General features: G+C 35.5%; 1 protein-coding gene across 6 annotated transcripts in view; it reads left to right on the forward strand.

Annotated features, from left to right (window-relative positions):
- Positions 1 to 19,970, forward strand: part of Qki (QKI, KH domain containing RNA binding) — a 116,125-nt gene extending 96,155 nt beyond the window's left edge. The window contains exons 5-8 of one of the 6 annotated variants that reach the window (XR_003835275.1): positions 5,033 to 5,120; positions 6,411 to 6,710; positions 7,421 to 9,524; positions 13,264 to 13,287. Coding sequence is in view for 5 of the 6 variants with exons in the window: in XM_021186104.2 (XP_021041763.1) it covers positions 5,033 to 5,120; positions 6,411 to 6,710; positions 9,450 to 9,524; positions 13,264 to 13,280 (480 nt within the window). In the remaining variant the exon portion in view is untranslated. Of the gene's footprint in view, positions 1 to 5,032; positions 5,121 to 6,410; positions 6,711 to 7,420; positions 12,716 to 13,263 lie in introns of those variants that run through there. The other 5 variants (XM_021186104.2, XM_021186105.2, XM_021186106.2 and 2 more) reach the window with 5 other exon arrangements.
- Positions 19,971 to 21,374: the final 1,404 nt, after the last annotated feature.

Raw genomic sequence — 21,374 nt, forward strand, 5'->3', positions numbered from 1 at the left:
CGTTTTTCTGGTGCGCAGTTTGTGAGAGTCCTTCTTTAGTGTTAGATTTAGCACAGAAAGAAGCTGCATCCTACTAGATGCTTGTTCATCATTTCTAAACAACGTGTAAAGGAGCCATGGGAAGGGAAGAGGAAGTAAAAGCAGTTGGGATGGATTCTTAGTTTTATTGTCAATCTTTGGATGAACTTAGCACATACAATTAACCCTCTTTTGGACAGACTTCTGTCTGTGAAAGCTTCTCAGGAGACATGAAGGTTTTGAAATCAAGGAAAGTTTAAATGACCTAGAACAAATAATTGAGCATGACTGTCAAATTTCATGTAAAAAATCCACAGAATGAGATTGGTGATGTAAGAAGAGAAGATGTAAACATGGTCACAAAAACAGTCTGGGAAGTTCAGGTCCTGTGGAGTGATGTTGGTAAACTACTTACCTTCTGTGTCAGTCAAGAAAATGTGAACCCTAGTAGGTACTAATTCAACAGAGAACTTAGAAAGGAGTTAGCCAAAGAGTTCTTGTAAACTGGAAAGAAAGAAGACAGGCATGCTATAATATAGATTTAGAAGCAGGTATAACCCCAGGGCTAGAAGATGAAACATAAGAGGTTTTATTAGGTTTTACTATGATTAGATCTTAGACTCTGAGAAAGTTCTATGCAACATTGGGATTGAAGCCTCTGATGTGTTGCTGTTTAGCCTCTGGAGCTTAAGGGAGTTAGTTGGACATAGCAGAGCAAGGGAAAGTTCTGTTATTAAAATTGCTTATAACTTAAAAAGAGACCATGAGTTTGAGATTGAGGTGTGGTAGGAATTTTATAATTATGTTTTAATTTAAAAATGAAAAAGAATGAAAATGAGATTTCTAATAAAATGTCATCCCTTTTCCTCTACTCATTTCATTGTCTTTTATTTCCTCCAGTCTCATAAAAATTCCTAGCTTTTTATATGAGACAGTCAGTGTCTCTTCCCCCCATACTCCCTTCCCCAACTTCTACTCTCTCACATAAACACAGAGAAGGGAATTTGGGGGAGAGTTGTTTGGGAAATATTTACTGGTTATGAAAAAGTAAAACTGAAAAGGCATGACAGCATGTCTGTGTATAATCGATCTTTCCTTAACAAAACAGCATAGATTTCTGTGAGTGTCATCAGACGAGTCTGCATTGTGTAAAAGTACAATTTGAAGGCCATTGAAAGATGATAGCATCTCATGGTGCTTCTAAGCATGAGCCTGTTCAGTTTTTGAGGCTGAAAAAAAACCCACTGAATTCAATTCTAAGGGCTTTGAACTTGATTTTTGGTTGAAGAAAACATTGGAAATGAGGCTGCAAGAGAACTGTCTCCAGCTACCATGTAGATCCTAGGATTGAGCTCAGGATGCCATACTTGGCAGCAGGTATTCTTACCTCCTGAGCCATCTTACCAGTTTCCAGTTCTATTTTAAATCACTTAAAGTATTAATAAATAAACATGATTTTCCTCATTTTTTAAAAAAAATTGAAGCCTTTGATGGATTCAGAAGATAATTCTCACATAAAGGTATTGTGGGAGTGCTGAATGTAGTAATAGCAGTGTACTGCCGTATGGTTAAAGTCTGAGGGCTCTGACTGACTCCGGCATCCTGCTTAGGAGCATGCTCTGCATCATGACCTTGTAGAGAAGTTAATTTATCTGAGTCTTGGTGATAATGTGTGTCAGTGTCATGCTTTATTATGAAGCATGGTGCTTTGATGATGAGGATTTTGTGTCTCATCTAATAAAGTGAACAGCATTTACACTTTCATACTTTACAATGTAAAACCCTTTTAGTCCCATGGTATTTGACCTGTTATTACTTTGACATAGCTTGTTGCCAAACCTCACGACATGCTTACATCTCATTGTAGCATATGCATACATTTAAATATATATATATATATATATATATATATATATATATACCAATTTGTCATCCACAATTCCAAAAAGTTCAGAAAATTGTGTTTGTAACTGTTCTATGTAGTATATATATATATATATATATATATATATATATATATATATATATATATATATGACTTTACAATATCACTTTTTGATACTTGTTCACAACAAAAGCTTATGAGAATTTTCAGAGTGTTTCTTAGACTAGAAGCAAGCAAAAATCTACAGAATGAATAAACAACAAATTACTACTTGTCCATTTAAGCATTCTGCTGCTACAGACAGCATGGATCAGTATCATAAACAGTACACTGAGAACATTTGAGCTTTACTGAAATCACCATTCTTCCAACTTCTAGAACTGAAAAGCTGAACTGTGGTTTAAGGGAAGTCACACTAATGTCGGTGCTTAAACTTTACAAGGAGGTTTTGCTGTTGGAAATGCCATGTCTTCGTGTATGTTCATCAAAACTGGCCAAATGTGTCACTTTAAATTTTGACATGTCATTGCCTGTAAGTTATGTCTCGTTTTTAAAAATGATATTAAAGGTAGGGTAAATTAGAAGTAAAACATTAAGGAGATGGAGAATATAGCATAAACTGTAAAATACACTTTAATGACCTGATTGAGGTTCTTAAGAGCAATTTTCTGTTATCCATCCCTCCCAAAATAATTATTACACCTGACATAGATAATGCTGGTTTGATAAAATATGTTGTAAAGTATCTACAAGGTCTATAACTTGAGGGTGTTATGTCTGACCATTTCTGAGAAGTTTTACAGAAGAACTAGATGAGAGCCTTTAACATCATGGGATAAAACTTTTTAACAAGTAAATATGCTAAATTTCTGTCAAAAATGGGGCAGTAAAGTCGAAACAACCACTTTCACATGGAAATAATTCTGTCATAACCTTTATTGTCTTGGGAGGCAATAAAACCCACTCCAGCTCTCTTTGGATAAAGAGTTTAATAGGTGGTAGGGTCATAAAAGCAATAAAGCTTATTTTGGAATGTGACAGTTTGGTTTTAGATTCTAATTCTGTCACATAATTCTGTGCCTCTGGCTTAGGGTTTTCTACTAACCCACTGCAGTGATCGCTGCCCAGGCTTAGTGCTCTGGATCCTAAATAGGATGTGGCTATGTTTACATATATTGACAGGAACACATGGGTTTCTTCTACCATCTTTCTCTTGGCTGTCATCCCCACAGTTGACATAATCACTTCTTAATAAAATAAACAGTCTAATTCAAATGTGTTCCCGAGTGCATCGTCTCTTTGCAGTTTCTTCCTTTTTAGATTTTTTGATGGAGGTAAATTTGTCCCTGACTCACTGATATTCTCAAATTTGAGCAACATCTTTTTTCACTGACTGAAAGTATGCCTGTTGCTTTTTATTTTCTTTTTAAAAAAATTTATATTTCATAGATTAAATTCAAAGCAACTGTTGATAACTTTTTAACTTGTAGTATTAATATTTTTAATGAACAAATTTAGTGACTTTAATAATAACGTCAACTTCCTTTCTAATAGTAGCTTGTTTGTTTTATATCTAACCAAATAAGTCATATTTATTTCATTTATTTTTATATAAATTGATGAGGGTCAAGGAATAATAATTAACAGGCATCTTCATTATTTATTGCAAAGACGACTTTAAAAGTTTTCAGTACTACATCAAATGTTTTCATAATGGTTTCACTTATATTTTTCTTTAATTCTCTGTGGTTTAGTAAATACCCACTCAGCAATTCCATTTTGTACAAATTACAGTATACCAATCTCTAATCTAAAAATCTTTGTGTCATTACAGTTGTAATAGAAATAGAAGACTGAGAGAGAAACTTGCATGTGTCTTATGCTTCAAATGTCAAGTAGACTAAGTGATGTATTAAAGTGCAGGACACTTAATTCTATAATCTTTAAAGGACAAACTTACTGGTACTTCTATACCAGTTCTATTTTGCTTTAGTTAAAACCACTTTAGTTAAAAATTTGTGCTTAGGAAGTAACAGCTCAAATTTGATTTCCATACCAGTCATTTAAAAATAAACAAATAATTTCTGGTGAGGTTTAGTGGTGTGTATCTTTAATTCCAGCACATGGGATGCATGCAGGAGGATCTCTGTGAGTTCAAGACCAGCCAGGGCTTGAACATTAAGACAGGGCTTTTGGAGGCCTGTCTCAAAATATTATTATTATTATTATTATTATTGGATCCATGCATGAGTATTAGATGTGATAAATAACAAGTTGAGACTGTTCTAATAGATCCTACTTTGGGAGTGGTGATATTCAACAGTTCATGGCTGAAATTATAGAATGGAGGGTGTGTCCTGGGGAAGTCAACTTTTTTTTTTTTTTTTTTAAAGTAGAAGTTGCTGTGAATAAGTAGGGCTTGGAAAGAGAAACATATAGGAACACGTAAAGAACATTTAATAGGCAAGTGGGAAGATACACTAAGACATTAATGGAGTTAGTCTGGTCTATTGCTTTACAAGATATGTGTGAAAGAGCAAGTTAGTTGGCTCACCTTGGTGTGGTAGTTCGAAAAGGGTTTAAATCTTTGTTTATATAGTAAGAAATCAGTGTAGAGTTTAAGACATGAGAATATTAGAAAGCATTAAGGTAGACAATGTGTTTAAGGAAGTTTATCTGGCCCTTGGATCTAGATTGTGTGTTTAGATTGTGTATGTACTAAATGACAGACACTGCTGTCAGCTGAATTCAATAGTTTGAGTAGTATAGCAATAATGAATTATTAAGAGTAGTGTTAGTTAGTGGAAGAGGGTGAAACCAAGGTGTGGCCATCTTGGTTTATGTTTATGTATTCTAGTTAGTCTTAGTGCCCCCTTCACTTGTAAATATTTCCTATGTTGGTAGTAAATTATACAGTGACCCTAAAGATAGAGGGCCAAAGATATAATAGCCCTTGTAGTTAGATTGAGGGAAAAACCAAGAACAGTAGCATAATAAATCAGGAATAAAAGTTTAGAAATTCAGCGATTGATTGCTAGTTGACATTTGTAGTTCAAAGTCACATGGTATATGCACTTTTAGTTGTATGTATATAGTCTCAGATACTTACTGCTCATTTCCCATGTGCAGGCTGAAGGTGAAGACAGCCTGAAGAAGATGCAGCTGATGGAGCTTGCAATTCTGAATGGCACCTACAGAGACGCCAACATTAAATCACGTAAGAATGAGCCTAGGGCAGGATTACAGCTCCTGGTGTGTGTTTGCTGGTACCACAGCCCAAAACCAATTAGAGTTGAAGTAATGATAAAATTTACAAAGAGGACCATTTTATTTAATGCTTCTGTTTTGCAGTGGTCTGCTCAATTTTATTTATATCAGTATATAAAGTTTGGGGTTGTAATTTTTCTCTTCTGTGAAGAGGGGTGGTGGGTTTCAAGAAATGTCCTGCAGCATTAACTATCAAGTTAAGACCTTAAATTTTTTGTTTGTGACATAATGCAAAAGACAAACTTTGAAAGCTTTTTTTATTTGAAGCAAAGTGTCTAAATGAAATGGCCCTGCTGCCCAAGTCTTTCCTCTCTCCTTGCTTGCATGTTTGCACTCGTGGTGTTTTGCTATGTTCCTATGCAAGTTCACAAAGATTACTGAGTGGCAGCTGTTTGCAAACTACATTTTCCCTGGATTGTGGCATAACTTTATAAGCTGTGTGATAGAATAGTTGCTGGTTTTGTTTGTAAAATGTATAGTTTGAGATGAGCTAAGGTTTACATGAAATATATGTGAACAGGAAGCCTACACGCACACACATGCACACACAGCCACACACATAATTGAATTTTAAACTCATAATCAAAATTGCCAAAAGACAGTGAGTTTAGCAGTACTTACTTTATAAATGGCTGGCTTTGATTTACCCTTTATAGTCATGAATTTAGCAATAGGGCTGTTTCTGTATTCTTTTATTCATGGAATAATTCCTAGCATGCTGGGAACATGTACATTTAGTGTTTACTTATCTGACTTACCCAGGGAGTTTTACTTAAACTTGAAGCCAACATTGTGCTTTAGAAATATACCAAAAACTATGTCTATGGACTCACCTTAGTAGATATTTTGTTGCATCTTTTAATTGGAATGGTTTCTTGCGTTTTTTTTGTTTGTTTGTTTGTTTTGTTTTGTTTTTTGGATGCTCTTTCGTCTCACAAGATGTTGTAAGTGGATATATCATCAAAGATATGAAAAGTGTAACATTAAATGGTCTTGCTCGTTTTTTTACAGTGGTTTTATTTTTGCATTTTGTTAATCATGTTGGGGAAGGGGAAGCTTATTTATTGCACTTGGTTGGTATGCTTTGGCATTTCTGTGTGGTCAGTGCATGTACTAATGATTTCCTTTTATTTTTCTTCTTTCCTGCTTTTTCCTTTCTTTTTCCTACTTCCCTCTCATTTCCTCATGTTTTATTACTGCTATCCCTATACTTCTTTCTAAATTTCTTTGCTTACTGTAGCAGCCCTTGCCTTTTCTCTTGCAGCAACTGCCCAGGCTGCTCCAAGGATCATCACTGGGCCTGCGCCTGTCCTCCCACCAGCTGCTCTGCGTACACCTACGCCAGCTGGCCCTACCATAATGCCTTTGATCAGACAAATACAGACCGCTGTCATGCCAAACGGAACTCCTCACCCAACTGCTGCAATAGTCCCTCCAGGGCCTGAAGCTGGGTTAATCTACACACCCTATGAATACCCCTACACGTTGGCACCAGCTACATCAATCCTTGAGTACCCTATTGAACCCAGTGGTGTGTTAGGTAAGTATGATTCCTGTACTGTGTGATTAATGCATTCCTAAATTTCGGTACTCCAGACTTTGGAAGGATAGTTATCGATTTCAGAGAGACAGTATAAGTCTCTCTGAAGTATAAGTTTTGATTAGCAAAAGTTGAAAACTAAATATGGTTTTATTTCAGTTCCTCACTAAAGTTCTCCCATTAAGTAGTTACACCTTAATTTGGGTCACTTTAGTATCTCAGAATCACTCTAGGTAAACTTGCCATGTATAGTCTCAGTGAGATTTCTTAGGTGACTAAACTTGTTCTTGAGTTTTATGTAAGCCATTCTTTCCCCTTTATCCTAATAGACAGAGCTTCACCACCCAAAATTAGGTTTATTTTGTTCAGAGATTGCTTGGTGAATTTTAAAGTTCTATCAATATAGTGAGATTTTTATTAAAATTCTGTTATTTGTGTATGTGTTTAAGTATTTATGATCACTTAAAAGATGTAGTTAATAGTTTCAATAGTTTCAGTTTTAAGGGTTTTCAGCTTATATCTTTTAAAGTCCTGAATAACATGAACAATATTTTATAATTTCCATACTACCGTGGACTAGATGACCACATACCAATTTAGTAAGTTTAATCATGTTGGAGGCAAAAATTGAAGTCATATAAATTCATGCGTTTAAATGATCAAAAAGCAATATTCTTGAAAAAGACATTACTGATGCCTTTTTTTTATAGAGTGGATTGAAATGCCAGTCATGCCTGATATTTCAGCCCATTGACTTGCTGGATGAAGGACTAGAATACAGCAGCTGTTATAACACGACCAGTCAATGTGGAAAAAACAAAAACAAACAAACAAACAAAAAAAAAAACAAAAAAAAAAAACTGTTTCTGTGCAACCCCACTGTTTTACCAGACAGAATTTGAAACTTTTTTTGTGTATGACCTTGGTGCTGTGTGCCTGCTGTTGACTCCTAGGACTTTGATCTTTTAAAGGTTCACTCCCCCATCTTCCACTTAATATTAATTTGAAAATCTTTAGTGAACTTGGACATTAAGATTTAAACTTGAAAATTCATTGTTCATTTAAAGAAAGCCGCAACGCTCTGTATGTTATCTGTGTGTGTGCATGCACTTAGGTGCCTTTTGTTTATAAACATTTTATTGTACATGTTTTCTGTCTAAATCATTGTATAAAATAATTATAAGTCAGAATTATCCTACAGAAGTGTTAGTAAGAGGCTGTATTCTATTGCACATTACTTGAAGCAGTTTTTTTTAAAAAAAATAACATGTAACCTATAACCTTATTTAAGTTTTCCTTTCTATTAATACTCTGTCCTGTGGCCCCGTGCATGCTCCTTCCCCAGAACTCCTCTCTGCTGCACTCACAGCATCTGTTCCTGAGGAGTTAGGGCTCTCAGCTTCCAGCTGCTGCTCCTGACTGTTAGTGCAAGAACGCCTAGTTTTGCCAAATAGAATTACTATGCAGTCTGCTTATCTAAAATGAAAAATAGGTTTTCAACCAGTTTACTGCTTAGAGACAGCAAGAGGCACTGCTGTAAAATTTCTCCACTATAAAGTAACATGTTGTTTGGTTTGGTTAGGACATTTATATGTATAAAGAATTGATTGAAACCAACACTATTAACAAAATATGCAGATACCAAATTAACATCGTCAAGGTTCTCAATAAGTACCAAGTTAGAAATTATTATCATTATTATTATCATCATCATCACCATTATTATTTCTTGCTTTGCCACCTAAGCAGTAAAACAATGATATTGGTCCTTTGGAGAACTGAGGAAATTATTTTAAATTCCCATGTTACAGTAAATTTGCACACAGATAACATGCATGTTATGTATCAAGTTTCACATTATTTTAAAATAAGCAGTGCCTTTCAAAACAGATGCAGACATATGTGTTGGTGGTAGTGAGGAGATTGGTATTAGCATCAAATCTTCATTGATGACTAATGTTTAATTCCCTTCCTTTTATCTTTAGGTATGGCTTTCCCAACGAAAGGCTAAGAATTCAAGAACGGTCTTAACCGAACCCTCATCAGATCTGAATTTAACAAATGCTTAGTCTCAGCAGCCTCCGGGAAAAACCTTAGCCTAGCAGTCAGTGACTTACTTGCACTTTTTGCACATAGATATAAAGTAAAATGATACTATTAATTTGGATTAGTCTGTAATACTGCAAAGCAACAGTAACTTATAAAGGAGTGTATAGAAGTAAACTGACTGCTAAGTGTACTGTACTGTTTGCTTTACTAATCACCTAATTCATTGCAGTTCATACTTATTGACTCAAAAGTTTAAATCCACAATCTGTAGGCTTTAATTGCTTTTTAAACCTTTTTTAAGTGATAAACTCTGAAAGTTAAGGTTAGCAAAATAATTGTCAGTATTAAATGTGGCATTATTTAAGTAGTCCTGCTGCAAGAAAGGCACTTCAGTGAATATGTGACTAGTAAAGCTCAGACACGCCTGGTTCTAATAGAGCTCGTGAGATACTGTGACTTGGGGACTGTCAATGAAGAGGTGAAGTAGGTAGAAGGCCAACCTGTTTGAAATGAATGCAATATTGATAGATACATGACATACTACAGTTGATTTTAAAACTACTGTGCCTTAACATGTTTCTTAAGCTTTTGTAGTAAGTGAACCTTTGAGATCCATTTTGATAAACCTGCTGTCAATGTTTCCCTTATGTATGTTTTCTAACTTTGTCTTGGTAATTGCAATTTAACTAGGTGCGGTGGCTACTAAAGTTCGAAGGCACGATATGCGTGTCCATCCTTACCAAAGGATTGTGACCGCAGACCGAGGTTAGTTTAGTTCTGCAGTTCTTGTTTATAAGCAATGTGCTGGGTGTCCAAAAAGTTTGCAACACCAGACCTGATGGAAAAATGTAACTGTCTACCTGCACACCATTTTCTTTTCCTTTTCCTTTTCTAAATTTAGTAATCAATTGATTTAAGGTTGGTTTGGTTTTGTGGTTTTGTTTTTTGGTTTGGGTTTTCACCCCTCCCCTTTACATTTTAATTTATTAAATCTTCTATTACTTTGTCCTAAGATTTATTCCAGCTAAAACATAAATTAGTCTATTTGGGGAGCTATTGAATTTTTACATTACCATAGCAATGTTTAGTAATAATTGTTGCTAAATCTTTCCCTTTAATTATTCTGAATATTTCAGTTGGTACTGTAAAATGAATTGAACAGATGATCTTTTTATGAGAGAAGTAAAAAAAAAATTTGCTTCCATGTAATTTTGGAGAAAACTGAAGATTTATTATCCATTTTTCTATATTATAAAACATTGAGCCACTATATAAATATGAGGGTGTATGTGTCAAGAATATACCTAAAATCAAGTCAGGACTGTGAAGATAATTTTAATCTAGGTGGATACTTATGAATAGAAAACGAGTTCCCTCTTACTCTATTTTCTTGCCAAAACGGATGCTTTGAGTTTTGTCATTTGCTGCTAAATTACAGTACCTGAAGGTAAACTGCCCTGCAGTCCTGTGGTATGCGAGGTCCAGCTACTTGGATATCCTTTTTGACTAACCTGTGACTGGAAACAACTCTTCATTTTTCTCACTTTCATATTTGTAACTTGTGCCCTATATATGCCCTTGGACCCATTTTTAAATTATTTATGCTTATTTGAGTAGTAGTAGTTTCATTTTTTTTTTTTTTGACATTGAATCATTTTTTTTACTTTTTTGTGTGATTCTTTTGGATTTTGTTTTTAATTGAAAGGTTGGAATCCCAAGCATAGTAGAAAAGGAGCTAGCTCACTTGACATGGTTGCTCTACTCTTGAATAACCACTATAAATACGGCACACAGTTGCTTTGTGTATTAGAAATAAAATAACCTTCCAAAGACATCAGTGATATTTATTTACTATCATACTAAAAGAGTCCTGAAAACTTTACCTAACATACATTTTTGTAGTGGTTTTTCATTGAACAAAATCTGGTGGCATATACATAACAATCCTACTACATGCAGTTGTGCCAAGTGTGAGCATATCAACCATTCTATCAGAGTCACATAGAGATGAGGAAGTTAGACGGGAAAGGTTACTTCAGATGTGGGCAGTCTCATAGATAATTTGAAGCTGTATCATGCTGCAAAAGTCTAACATAATTATTTTACAGAGTGTTTTGATTTTGAAGTAATTTTTTCCCCCTCTTTGGTTTTTCTTTCCCCGTGTTTCTTTTAAATTTTTTCATTAACACAATAATCCTTTCTCATTTTGTACTCCAGAGCCTTCAGATAGTTGAGAATATTAGACCAAGATCTTACTGTATTTGGAAAATGACAACACATTCCATGCATGGCTCATCTGGAGCCATGTTTATTTTGATTAGTTCTGTTTGTGTTCAAAATGCAGTATCAGCAAACCGAAACGGTTTTTATCCCCCTTGCTCCACCTCCAACTTTTCCTTTCTTCTAGAAATAGATCACTTATGCACACGATCACCACATGTACTCGCTGGGTCCAAGGGAGAGGACCGAAGCCCTTGACTTACATTATTTTATGATACTACTGTTTCTTTCTCTCTCTCTCTCTCTCTCTCTCTCTCTCTCTCTCTCTCTCTCTCTCTCTCTNTCTCTCTCTCTCTCTCTCATCTTTTGAGAAGATTATTACTAGCATTCATTTGATGCAAGGAAGCAGCCCGAGGACATATAGCCATGTAACTGTCTGTCTGTAAGCATTTAGAGTAGTTGCATGGTTGACAAGTATCTAGTTGCTTACTAAAAACAAACCCACCTCCATAGTTATTTCACAATTGGTTTGAAACTTAAAGACCAACTGACTTTATAGTTGTAATGAACTATAAGTGATTTTGCACAGTTGACATTACCTGTGTGTACTGTAGGAGTCCAGGACATGGCAGAGGATGTATTTTAGATGTACTGGATATGATAATGTACTTTGTTAAGTAATCCACACTCAAATATAATCAAAAATTATCTAAGTAATGATTTGACAAAAACATTACTTATACAAATTTAAGACTAAGGGACAACCATTTTTGTTTTAAATAAAAGTCTGCTTCCTTTTAAGAAATTCAGGGAAGATTTGATTATATTGAAGATACAATATTTTTGTAGTATTTATAAACTGTCCTAATTGATAGACTATAGAAACCATTTTTGTCATACAAAGGTAAATAGGTCTATTATATAGAACATTTAAACCCTGTGAACATGACACCTACTAGGTTTGATTTATGAAGTGGCATAGACTCTAACCTTGCACTGAGCATCTTTTCATTCACATCTCTCCTGCCTTTGTCTCAATGGCAACAGTACAGAAAATTCTGTCAAACCTCAGAATATAGTAGAAATAATTAAGCTGTTGAATGAGTCTTAAAAATCATACTACTGTTAAGTGGACCAAGTTTGATGAAGTAGAATGTGAGAGGTTGATTAAAGAAGGAGCTACTCAAGGACTTTGGAGTGATAACTTTTCCACTTGAGAACTACTTTATGTTTTACTGTAATTTTTTAAAATTTTTTGTTCTTTTTTGTTACTTTGCAAAAGAAAATAGTATTTACAGGTGGCTTCTTTTAAAATATAAAAATATAAAGCAGGAATGTATATGAAATGTCAGATTTTATTGTATTTGCAGAGTATTAGCTTTGAAATTGAATAAAGAAAGCTGTTTGTAGTTTTAAAAATGCCTTCTTGGTATCAGTTAGAAATTTCTTCTATTTTTTATGTACTTAGAGTTCTTTGAGGTATAGAGTTTTAAATGGCAGGATTTTACAGTGTTTACATGCAAGTGCATTTTATAAGTGTTCTATATGTGTAAATTAGTATTTTCAACTGGAAAATGTTGGCTGGTGCAAAAGGCCTGGCCTTTTTTTCTGGTTCCCATGATGTTGCCTACACTGCTAGACTACAGTATTGCTTTGTATCATGAGGCCAAGAAATTCCATGTTGTTTGTAAATAGAATAATTGAAAAAGCAATAAACATTTATTGAACAAAAGAAACTTTGTTTGGCCCAGAGTTTATGTTGAACCAAATTGTTCATAGAAATTTAAATTTCTTTAGATTCATTTCTGTTAATCATCAGTTATTAATAATCACATCCATCATTAATAGTTGCTTTATTGCTTGCATCTGAGAGAATACTAATGCTTAATAGCAGTCAGATACTTATAACTGCACTGACTGTTCAGAATTCTTTATACCAAACCTGTTCATCATTGTTTCCAATTTCCTTCATTGACTGCTACTAACTATTAGTTGTTAGCTGTATTTTATTTCTATTTTTTTCTTTTAACAAGTTGGGTTTTTCAAATTATTTTTTGTGGGAGTGGGCTCTTCTTCATTTGTTCAAATCATGATATGAAATTGTCATGATTTTTATTGTATTCTGTAGATGGTGTCAATCAGTTTGTCAGAATTCAACATGCCTTTTTTTTATTAGTTGTGATTAGTTTTCATGTTGTCATTAAGCCGTCACTAGCTGAAACTAATCTCTTCTCTATCTTTTCTTTTCTTTTTTTGTTTTGTTTTTTTGTTTCTAACCACCCAGCCGCCACCGGCAACTAACCTATGACCTTCTGACCTCTGAACTCTTCACCCAATGATGACCTGACCATGCCTGCCTGCTGATCAGTTAACTGGTAATCGCCTTTGCTTGCCTGTCGTCAGTGCAGCGAGCTGAGGCACTTGTCCGTTCGTCTTACCATCTAACCAAACAAAAGACAAAGAAATTGTCCTCCAACTCAGCTTTTCCCCCCCTGTTTGGGTGAAAGTGGTTCTAGAACCTGCACTGAATAGTAGTAAAGCAATAAGGCCCGATTCATCCCACAGCACTGATCATCTCTCAATGCCCCACCCCAAGCGAACGGTAAGAAGGCCTCTCTTAAGAAGGGGAGACAGATGGCCCTAACTACTCAGTGACAGAGGCAGTTACTGTGAGAGACTTGTAGGAATTTTTTTCTTCTCCTAGCGAAGTCAAAGCTCTCTCTGAATGTACTGTGTGACAATGCATCATGCATGAACCTTCGGTCAGGGATGTCATTGGGGAAGTGACTTCAAAAGTATTCAAAATTTGACATGCTGTTTGTTTAGTCACTACAGTGCCCTCAAAGGGCAGACAGTGCAGCCTTTTTATATTGCCTGCCAAAATTTGAAGTATTAGAACAAAGTGTGCCATGAGAGAAAAACTTAACAAGGAGTTTTGAAAAGAAATGCAAAGAACAAAACTACAACACTATTTTTTAAAAAGTTGAGTATCTGAGTTAAAATTTCCAAATCTTTATTTTACACCACCTTAAATATTATACGAGAACAAGGTACATGCATTATGTGTCACATTACTGGGCAAACTGTTCAAATATTTTTTTTAAACCTCCCTGTATAGAAAATCTCATTAAGGATGTAAAAGCCATGCTTGCCTATTTGCTGTATACATGTAATGAAATTGTAGATAAAGTGTAGTGCATTGAAACAAATGAACAAAAAGTAGATACTTTTACTATACAAGGGTGCTGGTGCAGAAAAATATATATATTTTTGGAAATGTAGCATTTTATACTTTCAAGTGTTATAAAAAAAAAAGAAAAAGAACAAAGAAACCCTTTATTTCATTAAATGATTTTTTCTGGTGGTTGTCAAGAAACAAAAGACCAAAAGAGCCTTTTTGTCTTTCTTTTTTATTTTTTAAGTATTGGAATAAGTCTAACGAAAAAGAAAGTGCCTTATTTTTCTTCATGGTCATTTAGTCAAGTGTCCTGTAAGATCAGCTCCTCCCTCAGAATAAAGTTACTGCATGTTCCTCAGTCGCCCAGTATGTGAAAGGAGATATGAGAGGAGACAAATGAGTTGATGGTCTAAATTATAAGATTTGTGTCATGTTATCTTGATGCCAGTTTGCCAAATCTGATACTGTGAAAAAATTTGATAGCTTTTCTAATGTCTGACTAGTAAATTTTAAAAATGTCATTCTTTTACAAATCATAATTAGTACTTTTGGTTATTACCGTCTTCAGTGTTAGCCCAAAGATTCTGAGGTTTAGAAAAAAATTATGTGAGATCTGAACATCAGTTTACAGACAAAATTAAATTAGAGCTTTATTTTATTTGGAGAAGAGGGATACAATGGAATTTTTCCTTACCAATTAGAAATAATCGTAATGCCTAAAAAACTTTTTCACAAAAATGAATCTTTGAAATTTTTTATTGTTGAAAAAGTGTTAGTAACATAAATCTAATGAGCTATCTCATGTAGTCCATCTCGGCTGGCTTTAGTAACTGCTCCTAACTCACCTTTCTAACTCTAAAGGAGCCTGGAAAGCCTGCATCACAGTGTTCAGGGACTGCTCGGCTCCATTCCTTCTCCTCTCCAGGTTCTCTCTTGAAAGTCAAACAGTTTTGTAGTTGAAGCAGTTTGTGTGCAAAGCCTGCATCTAAACACTTGAGTTAATAAGTCATTAACCGCTCAGTACCAGATGTGGCAAATCTCAAGTGATTGTGGACTCCTGGCTCATCAACTCATGCCCTCTTCCATACCCTCATGGCTTCACAGTCAAGGTCAGCAGGAAGCTCATTGGTCACCTTCATGGTGACCTCTCCATTATTCTGTCTCACTTGGAACCATTTTCAGTTTATTTACTATGCAATAGACAGTCCTTGTTTTGTACTCAGCTAGCTTTGATTTAATGTACCACTGCTTTGTCTTTCTGTTACACATATGGTTTTGATTTATTTACAATATATGCTGTGCCATTTTGATTTTTATTTTGGTTGGTTGGTTGAATAAATATGCGACACTCAGAACACTTGAGGTGATAGCTTAAAAAAAAAAAACAGTACCAGTATTTGATCCAGTCTCATCTCAGCTGTGTTATACCTGGACATTTTAGATGTTTATCAAAGGTCTTTTATGGGGAAGAAAGCAAATGTGTAAAACAGTAGACGTGTGACGTTTATGAGTAATGCTGGCTCTGAACAAACTTTTGAAAACTTAGTTGACAGTGTTTTGAGTCAACTGAAAAAAAGCATGACTTTTGGAATCTCTGAATGCCTTGGTTCTCAGTATTATCACTCTATTGAATTTTTTTCTTATTAAAGTATGTAGTTTAAAAGTAAGACTTTTTTCCTGACAGTATTATGTAATTTTTAGCGTGGGTAGATGGGAGTGTCGCTTGTATGTTCCCATACAGCTGACATGTATTTTTTGTCTATTCTTTATTATCTTAGTAGTTTCATGCTGTGTATGTACCATAACCAACCTATTGCCTATGAGAAACATGTAAGATAATGTATTTACAGCCATTGTTACAAGTTTATAATGTATTTTTCTATCTTGTTTTATATGTATGTTATATAACATTCAAAAGAATTTTTTTCTTGATTGAGAAAAGGATACAAAATGCAAAATCCACAATTTTGATAACTGAAAATTGCCAATTGTTTTGCAGTACTTTATTATATTGGGTGTCTTGTCTTTCTTGGGCTTTTAGTTAGCTGATGAATGAATACATTAGACACTTCTGGGTTTTAGTTGGGATTTTACATAGCTTGCATTTTAGTTCTTTGGTTCTTTGCTGTTTCTATTAACCCATAGCATTATTTTAATAAATGTTATAATACCAACCTACTAACTCTGGACTATGTTTGTTTATTAACCTTTACATGTTTAATGAAAACAAACAGGGATAAATAAAGTCTTGAGTTCCTGGACTAACACTGAAGAACGTGACCAGAGATAACATAGCGTGACTTGTTTTCTATGTTGTTTGTCAGCTGACAGTTGTGCACACCTCTGCTAAAATGGCTTTGGGTCCTCTGGTCTTTTACCATGTAGGGTAAGTGCCAGTGGAGATGGGAGCAGGGTAGCATCTGTCAGTCATTTCTCCTAGTCATGCCACTGGCCTTTCAGCATCTGCAATACTAATTCCACACTTTATTTTTCCTGCTCCAAAATAATCACTCTCTGCTCACAGCATAAAGAGTCAAGAGATTTACTGTAATGATACGCCTTGAGAGACCAGTTTGATTCTTTGTTGAGTCTTTTGCCTAAATTTCTGTGAACAGGCCAGTTTTGGTCTCACAGAGTTCATAGACGATATTTCTCCTGTGTTGTTTAGATAGCTGCTCCTATTAGAGTTAAGTCGGCCTCTCGAGGTCTTGCAGTCCCATCCTGTCTATGATCCCCCCCCCACCCCCCCTTTTCAGTGTCTTGAAGAGCTCAACTTGGGTGGCTTTCCCCTTACCCACTTCCAGAACAGCCTAGACAACTACACAGGAAGCACGGCAGAGACAAACACTGTAATCTGCCGTGTGTGTGTTTGGTTAAATTCTACAGAGAAGTAGATTTAAGATCCTTCTTTCTCCCATTCTTCACTTGGCTGTGCTCTCTGTAAAGAGACCTCTTCTTCAGCACTTGAGTCCATTTTTGTGTCCATTTTGTGACAGTTACCTTGTCTGAGGGAAAAAAATTTTTTTTGACATGATCCAAAACAAACAAACAAAAAACTCCTCTTAGAATGATTTTTACTTTTGAAGTAATGGTGTATATTTTGAAATTGTATTTAAGAATCCTTAAAATTAAGGGTTGAGTTCTATCATAACTTCTGAAAGGACACTGTTAAAATACTGCTCTGTGCATATATGAAGCTCACAATAGTGAGCCTAGTTTAATTATCTCTGATCATTTTTGGTCCTGTACATATGGAATATCTCTGTTAAGAGGAGGAGACCATGTCATATCATTGGGTAGACAGGTGCCCATTGCCTTAACAAGTATGTTTAGTGCTCAGTGATCGTTTCAGACACTGTCAAGCTTCTGCTGCACAAAAGCCCCAATGTTAATATGTTACAACAGTTGATGAAGAACTTATGTGTTGTTTAATGTTCTCGGAACCCTGTGTATGCAGTCTCATCTTGTTTTCAGTGAGGGCACTTGATTTATGTCTCATCACCACCATTCCTATTGAAAATGTTGCTCAAAGATAGTCTCACATGGTGAAAATAGTGTGGTATGCCACATTTTCATGTAAGTGCAGTAGTATCACACAGCCGGATGATGGGATAGGAATGTGTCACTTTCTTAGTTGATGCTATTTGGTGAAATGGTTATCTGTGTTTTATTCAAAAGGCTGGTGATATTGATGTACTTAGTGAAGTATTTTTTATTTTTATTTTTCTTTAGGCAAAATATCTAGGAAAACATGATAAGAAAATTATATTCACTTCATTGTAGTGCAGCATTTTCATGTATGGCAGTGCCTGTGTGAGGGAGTTGTAGAAATGCCCTGTTCATTGGGGAGAAAAAAAGGTTTTATGTGCACACAAGAAAGGTGTTTGGTTAAATTTATGGGTGTAAAGTGTGTGTGTGTTTGCGCGCACGCGTGCGCCTATGCACACTCATGCACGCTCTGTTCGCTTGTATGCCTGGACTAGAATGCCTGACTATTCCTTGATGACAGCTGTTATTCTCGACCTCAGGGTTTTGGTGGAATGAAACATGTTGCCAAAGTAACAGTTAAGTTTCTTGGTCTCCCACATTTTTCAAAGTACATAGGATAATGTGCTTAATCACATTTAATCACATTTTGTCACAAATCATTTAATACCTGTACAGTGGAAATAATAACCCATTTTATGGACATACCAATTTAGACATATCCATGGTACATGTAGTACCTGGTTTATCCTGTATAAAATTACCTAAATTGTGAGTTGTCTTTATTTTAAAGAGGTTTGACAAAAGTGTATGTATAGCTGGTGCTCAATGCTGAATCAAACTGGTCAAACTGAAGCACAGTACACTCCTTATTGTTTCTGCTGCACTAATTGCCAGGGGTGGGAGAGGAGGAGCAGCAACTAATCCATGGTGGGCAGATGTGGGCAGGAGGTGCTGTATGTAGTGACTGGGCAAAGTGGAGCTCAACATTACTTGAAGTTTGCTATCCCCTGGAGAGATACTGCCAGCACTGGGACAGTCTCAGAACCAGGGTAAAATTAATTTATATCTCTTTAAAGGTTCTATTATTACAAAGTTTTGAGCCAAATATATCTATATAACCTACATTATATTGGTATGTATAAAATTTTGACTTGTAGAAGTTGTATATATAGGGATATACATATATATATGTAGATATTCCTGAATCATACAGGAATGAGAAACTGCAAATGACTGTACACAACATACAATAAAAAACTGGACAAGTGCATGTGCCGCATCTTCTCAAGCCAACAATAAGATGACAGTGTAGCTGCCCCAGGCACAGAGAAATGAATACCAAAGTACAGAGCGGAGTTAAGTGTCTACTCCTCCTTTAAGCACTGCATAGAAAATTAAAGAATCTCACAATCAAGAATTGTAGTAATTAACAGATCACTGTTTATAAGAAGGAAATCGGTGAACTTTTGTCGTGTTCCCCAGCTGATCTGAGCATCCAAAACATTACCATGCTAATCTTTAAGAAACATTCGTATGGCTTTTAGGTAGTTTTCTAAATGTAAGAATTCTTGGGAAAGGAGTGAGGATGTATCTCAGTTGGTGAAGTTACTAGCTTAGAGTGCATTCCTGGCACCATTAAATTAAAAAAAGAACCAAATCTTGGCCTATCTACTTTGTGAAAAGGACTGATTTTATAGGCACATCATTAAAGTTTCCTTTTGACATGTAAATTTCACAGCTCTTTGACCTTTAAGATAACCAGTTTTTCTTGTTATATTTGGAAGTTCCTTTGTCTTCTAACTGCTTACTGGAAGGGGGGGATATCCTTTTCATATACCTCCAAAGGTATATATACTGGGACCTCTGTACTTTTGATGGCATAGCACACATTAAAAGTCTGATTAGATTTTTCACCAGATCTTCTCTTCAAAGATCACATTCTCATAGTAGTTAGTTATAATCTGAAAATAGATTTTTTTTTCCTTGTCCTCAAAGATATCTCTGTTAAGCCCACCACTATTAGAATTACACCTAGGGCGCTTAGAATCACACATAGGAGTTATTGCATAGTGTGCAAGGTCTAGGAATATGATTTCTATCTTCAGACACTACCCTCGCTACCCTGCCTTCTCAAAAAAGGTGGCCACTAGAAGGTGATTCATCAGGTAAAATGCTTTCCCTGCAACCCTTACATCTAGATTTGATCTCTGTGACCCATAGTAGAAGGAAAGAACCAAAGATGTGTTCTGTCTTCAGCATGTGAGCCATGGCATGTGAAGCTCATACACACCACAAACAATAAAAGACTTTTTAAATCACTGTCATCATAGAGTTTGTATTTCTTATAGTGAGGACGAGCTGAGTGGCATTTGGGATTTCTGTAATTACTGCTTTTTTATACATCAGTCTTGTTAGAAAAGTGGGTGGGTGGATGGACAGACAGGCTGTATGATTTCATCAAAGTGTATCACCTGTTGGGGTGGAAATGTTATTGCTCTTTGTTTTCTTTATGCCCTTGCGTATTGTTTATTTAATTGGATACTGATTAAAACATTACAGTGTGAACCAAATGAGGAAAATGTTCACAAGTAACTTTTCTTGCAGGACTGAGTTAATCCTAAAATGTTCAGGATCACTCATTTAACTTCAGTCTTGAGTGGATTTTATTAAGGAATGCAGTGCCTTGGCTATACTTGAAACATGTTTGAAATGCAACTTTTGTACTGTAAAATTCTAAGTAATGCAGCCTATAAAACTGAAACAGGTTATTGTAAGTATAAAGTTGGTTTGAACACACTTCAAGCGATGTCCAAAAATTAAGGATTTCCTGTGGAAAATATAAAACTTGAAATTACTGGGTGAAGTGTAACATGAAAGATCTGAAGCTAAGATTTAAATTGACCTCTTGGGCTGACAGCTAACTCGGCAGGGGAAGGCACTCTTCACCAAGCCTGAAACCCAGATGGTAGAAGAAAACTGATTCCCCAAAGCTGTCCTTTGATCTCTACAGATGTGTTGTAGGGACACATGCACACACACAAACACACTCGATATCTCAGAAAGAAAAGTAGAGCAGCAAGTCAAACATAACCTCTCTCTGAATTAGTAGCTTTTAGGTTTTGGTTACTAGCAGGACAGTCAATCTCAGAGGTTTAAAAAAACTAAGAAAATATATCTAGAAGTAGTCTACGATCAGTAAGATTTAGTTGTTTCAAGTGAGATACTTCCACTTTGCTTGCTCGCTCTGTTTATAAAAGAAGCAGTGTTGCATGGAGAAAAAGGGAACTTTTTAACTTTTCTCTAAATGGGCACAGAATTCTGTGAATTTCCAGTCGTTGGTGGCATAGCTTCACTAATCAGGATTCTGCACATCACCTTAAGAAGAGCTGTTTGTTTATACTGAAGCTTTCAATCTGGAAATACAGCCCAACCTGTGCATTTTCAAAGTTCTCCTGTAGAGTGACTTTCTCCACACAAGTGAGGTTACAACTGAAACACAGTAACCTATTCAAATGGAGCCCCAGTCTAAACCTATGGCTCAGGTGACCCAACATTTATAGAAACAAATAAGGCAGGCACACCAATGCTTCATTCACTAAAGATTGTGAAAAATCACAACTGGTTTGTGGTGATAAACTTAATGCTCAGAAGTTTACTACTGAATGTGTGACTGACCATGTGTGTCTTCAAATGTCTTTGAGTTCCAAGAGAGTCCCACAACGTTTTTT

Source organism: Mus caroli, chromosome 17 (assembly GCF_900094665.2).
Source record: "Mus caroli chromosome 17, CAROLI_EIJ_v1.1, whole genome shotgun sequence".
Taxonomy (NCBI): Eukaryota; Metazoa; Chordata; class Mammalia; order Rodentia; family Muridae; genus Mus; species Mus caroli.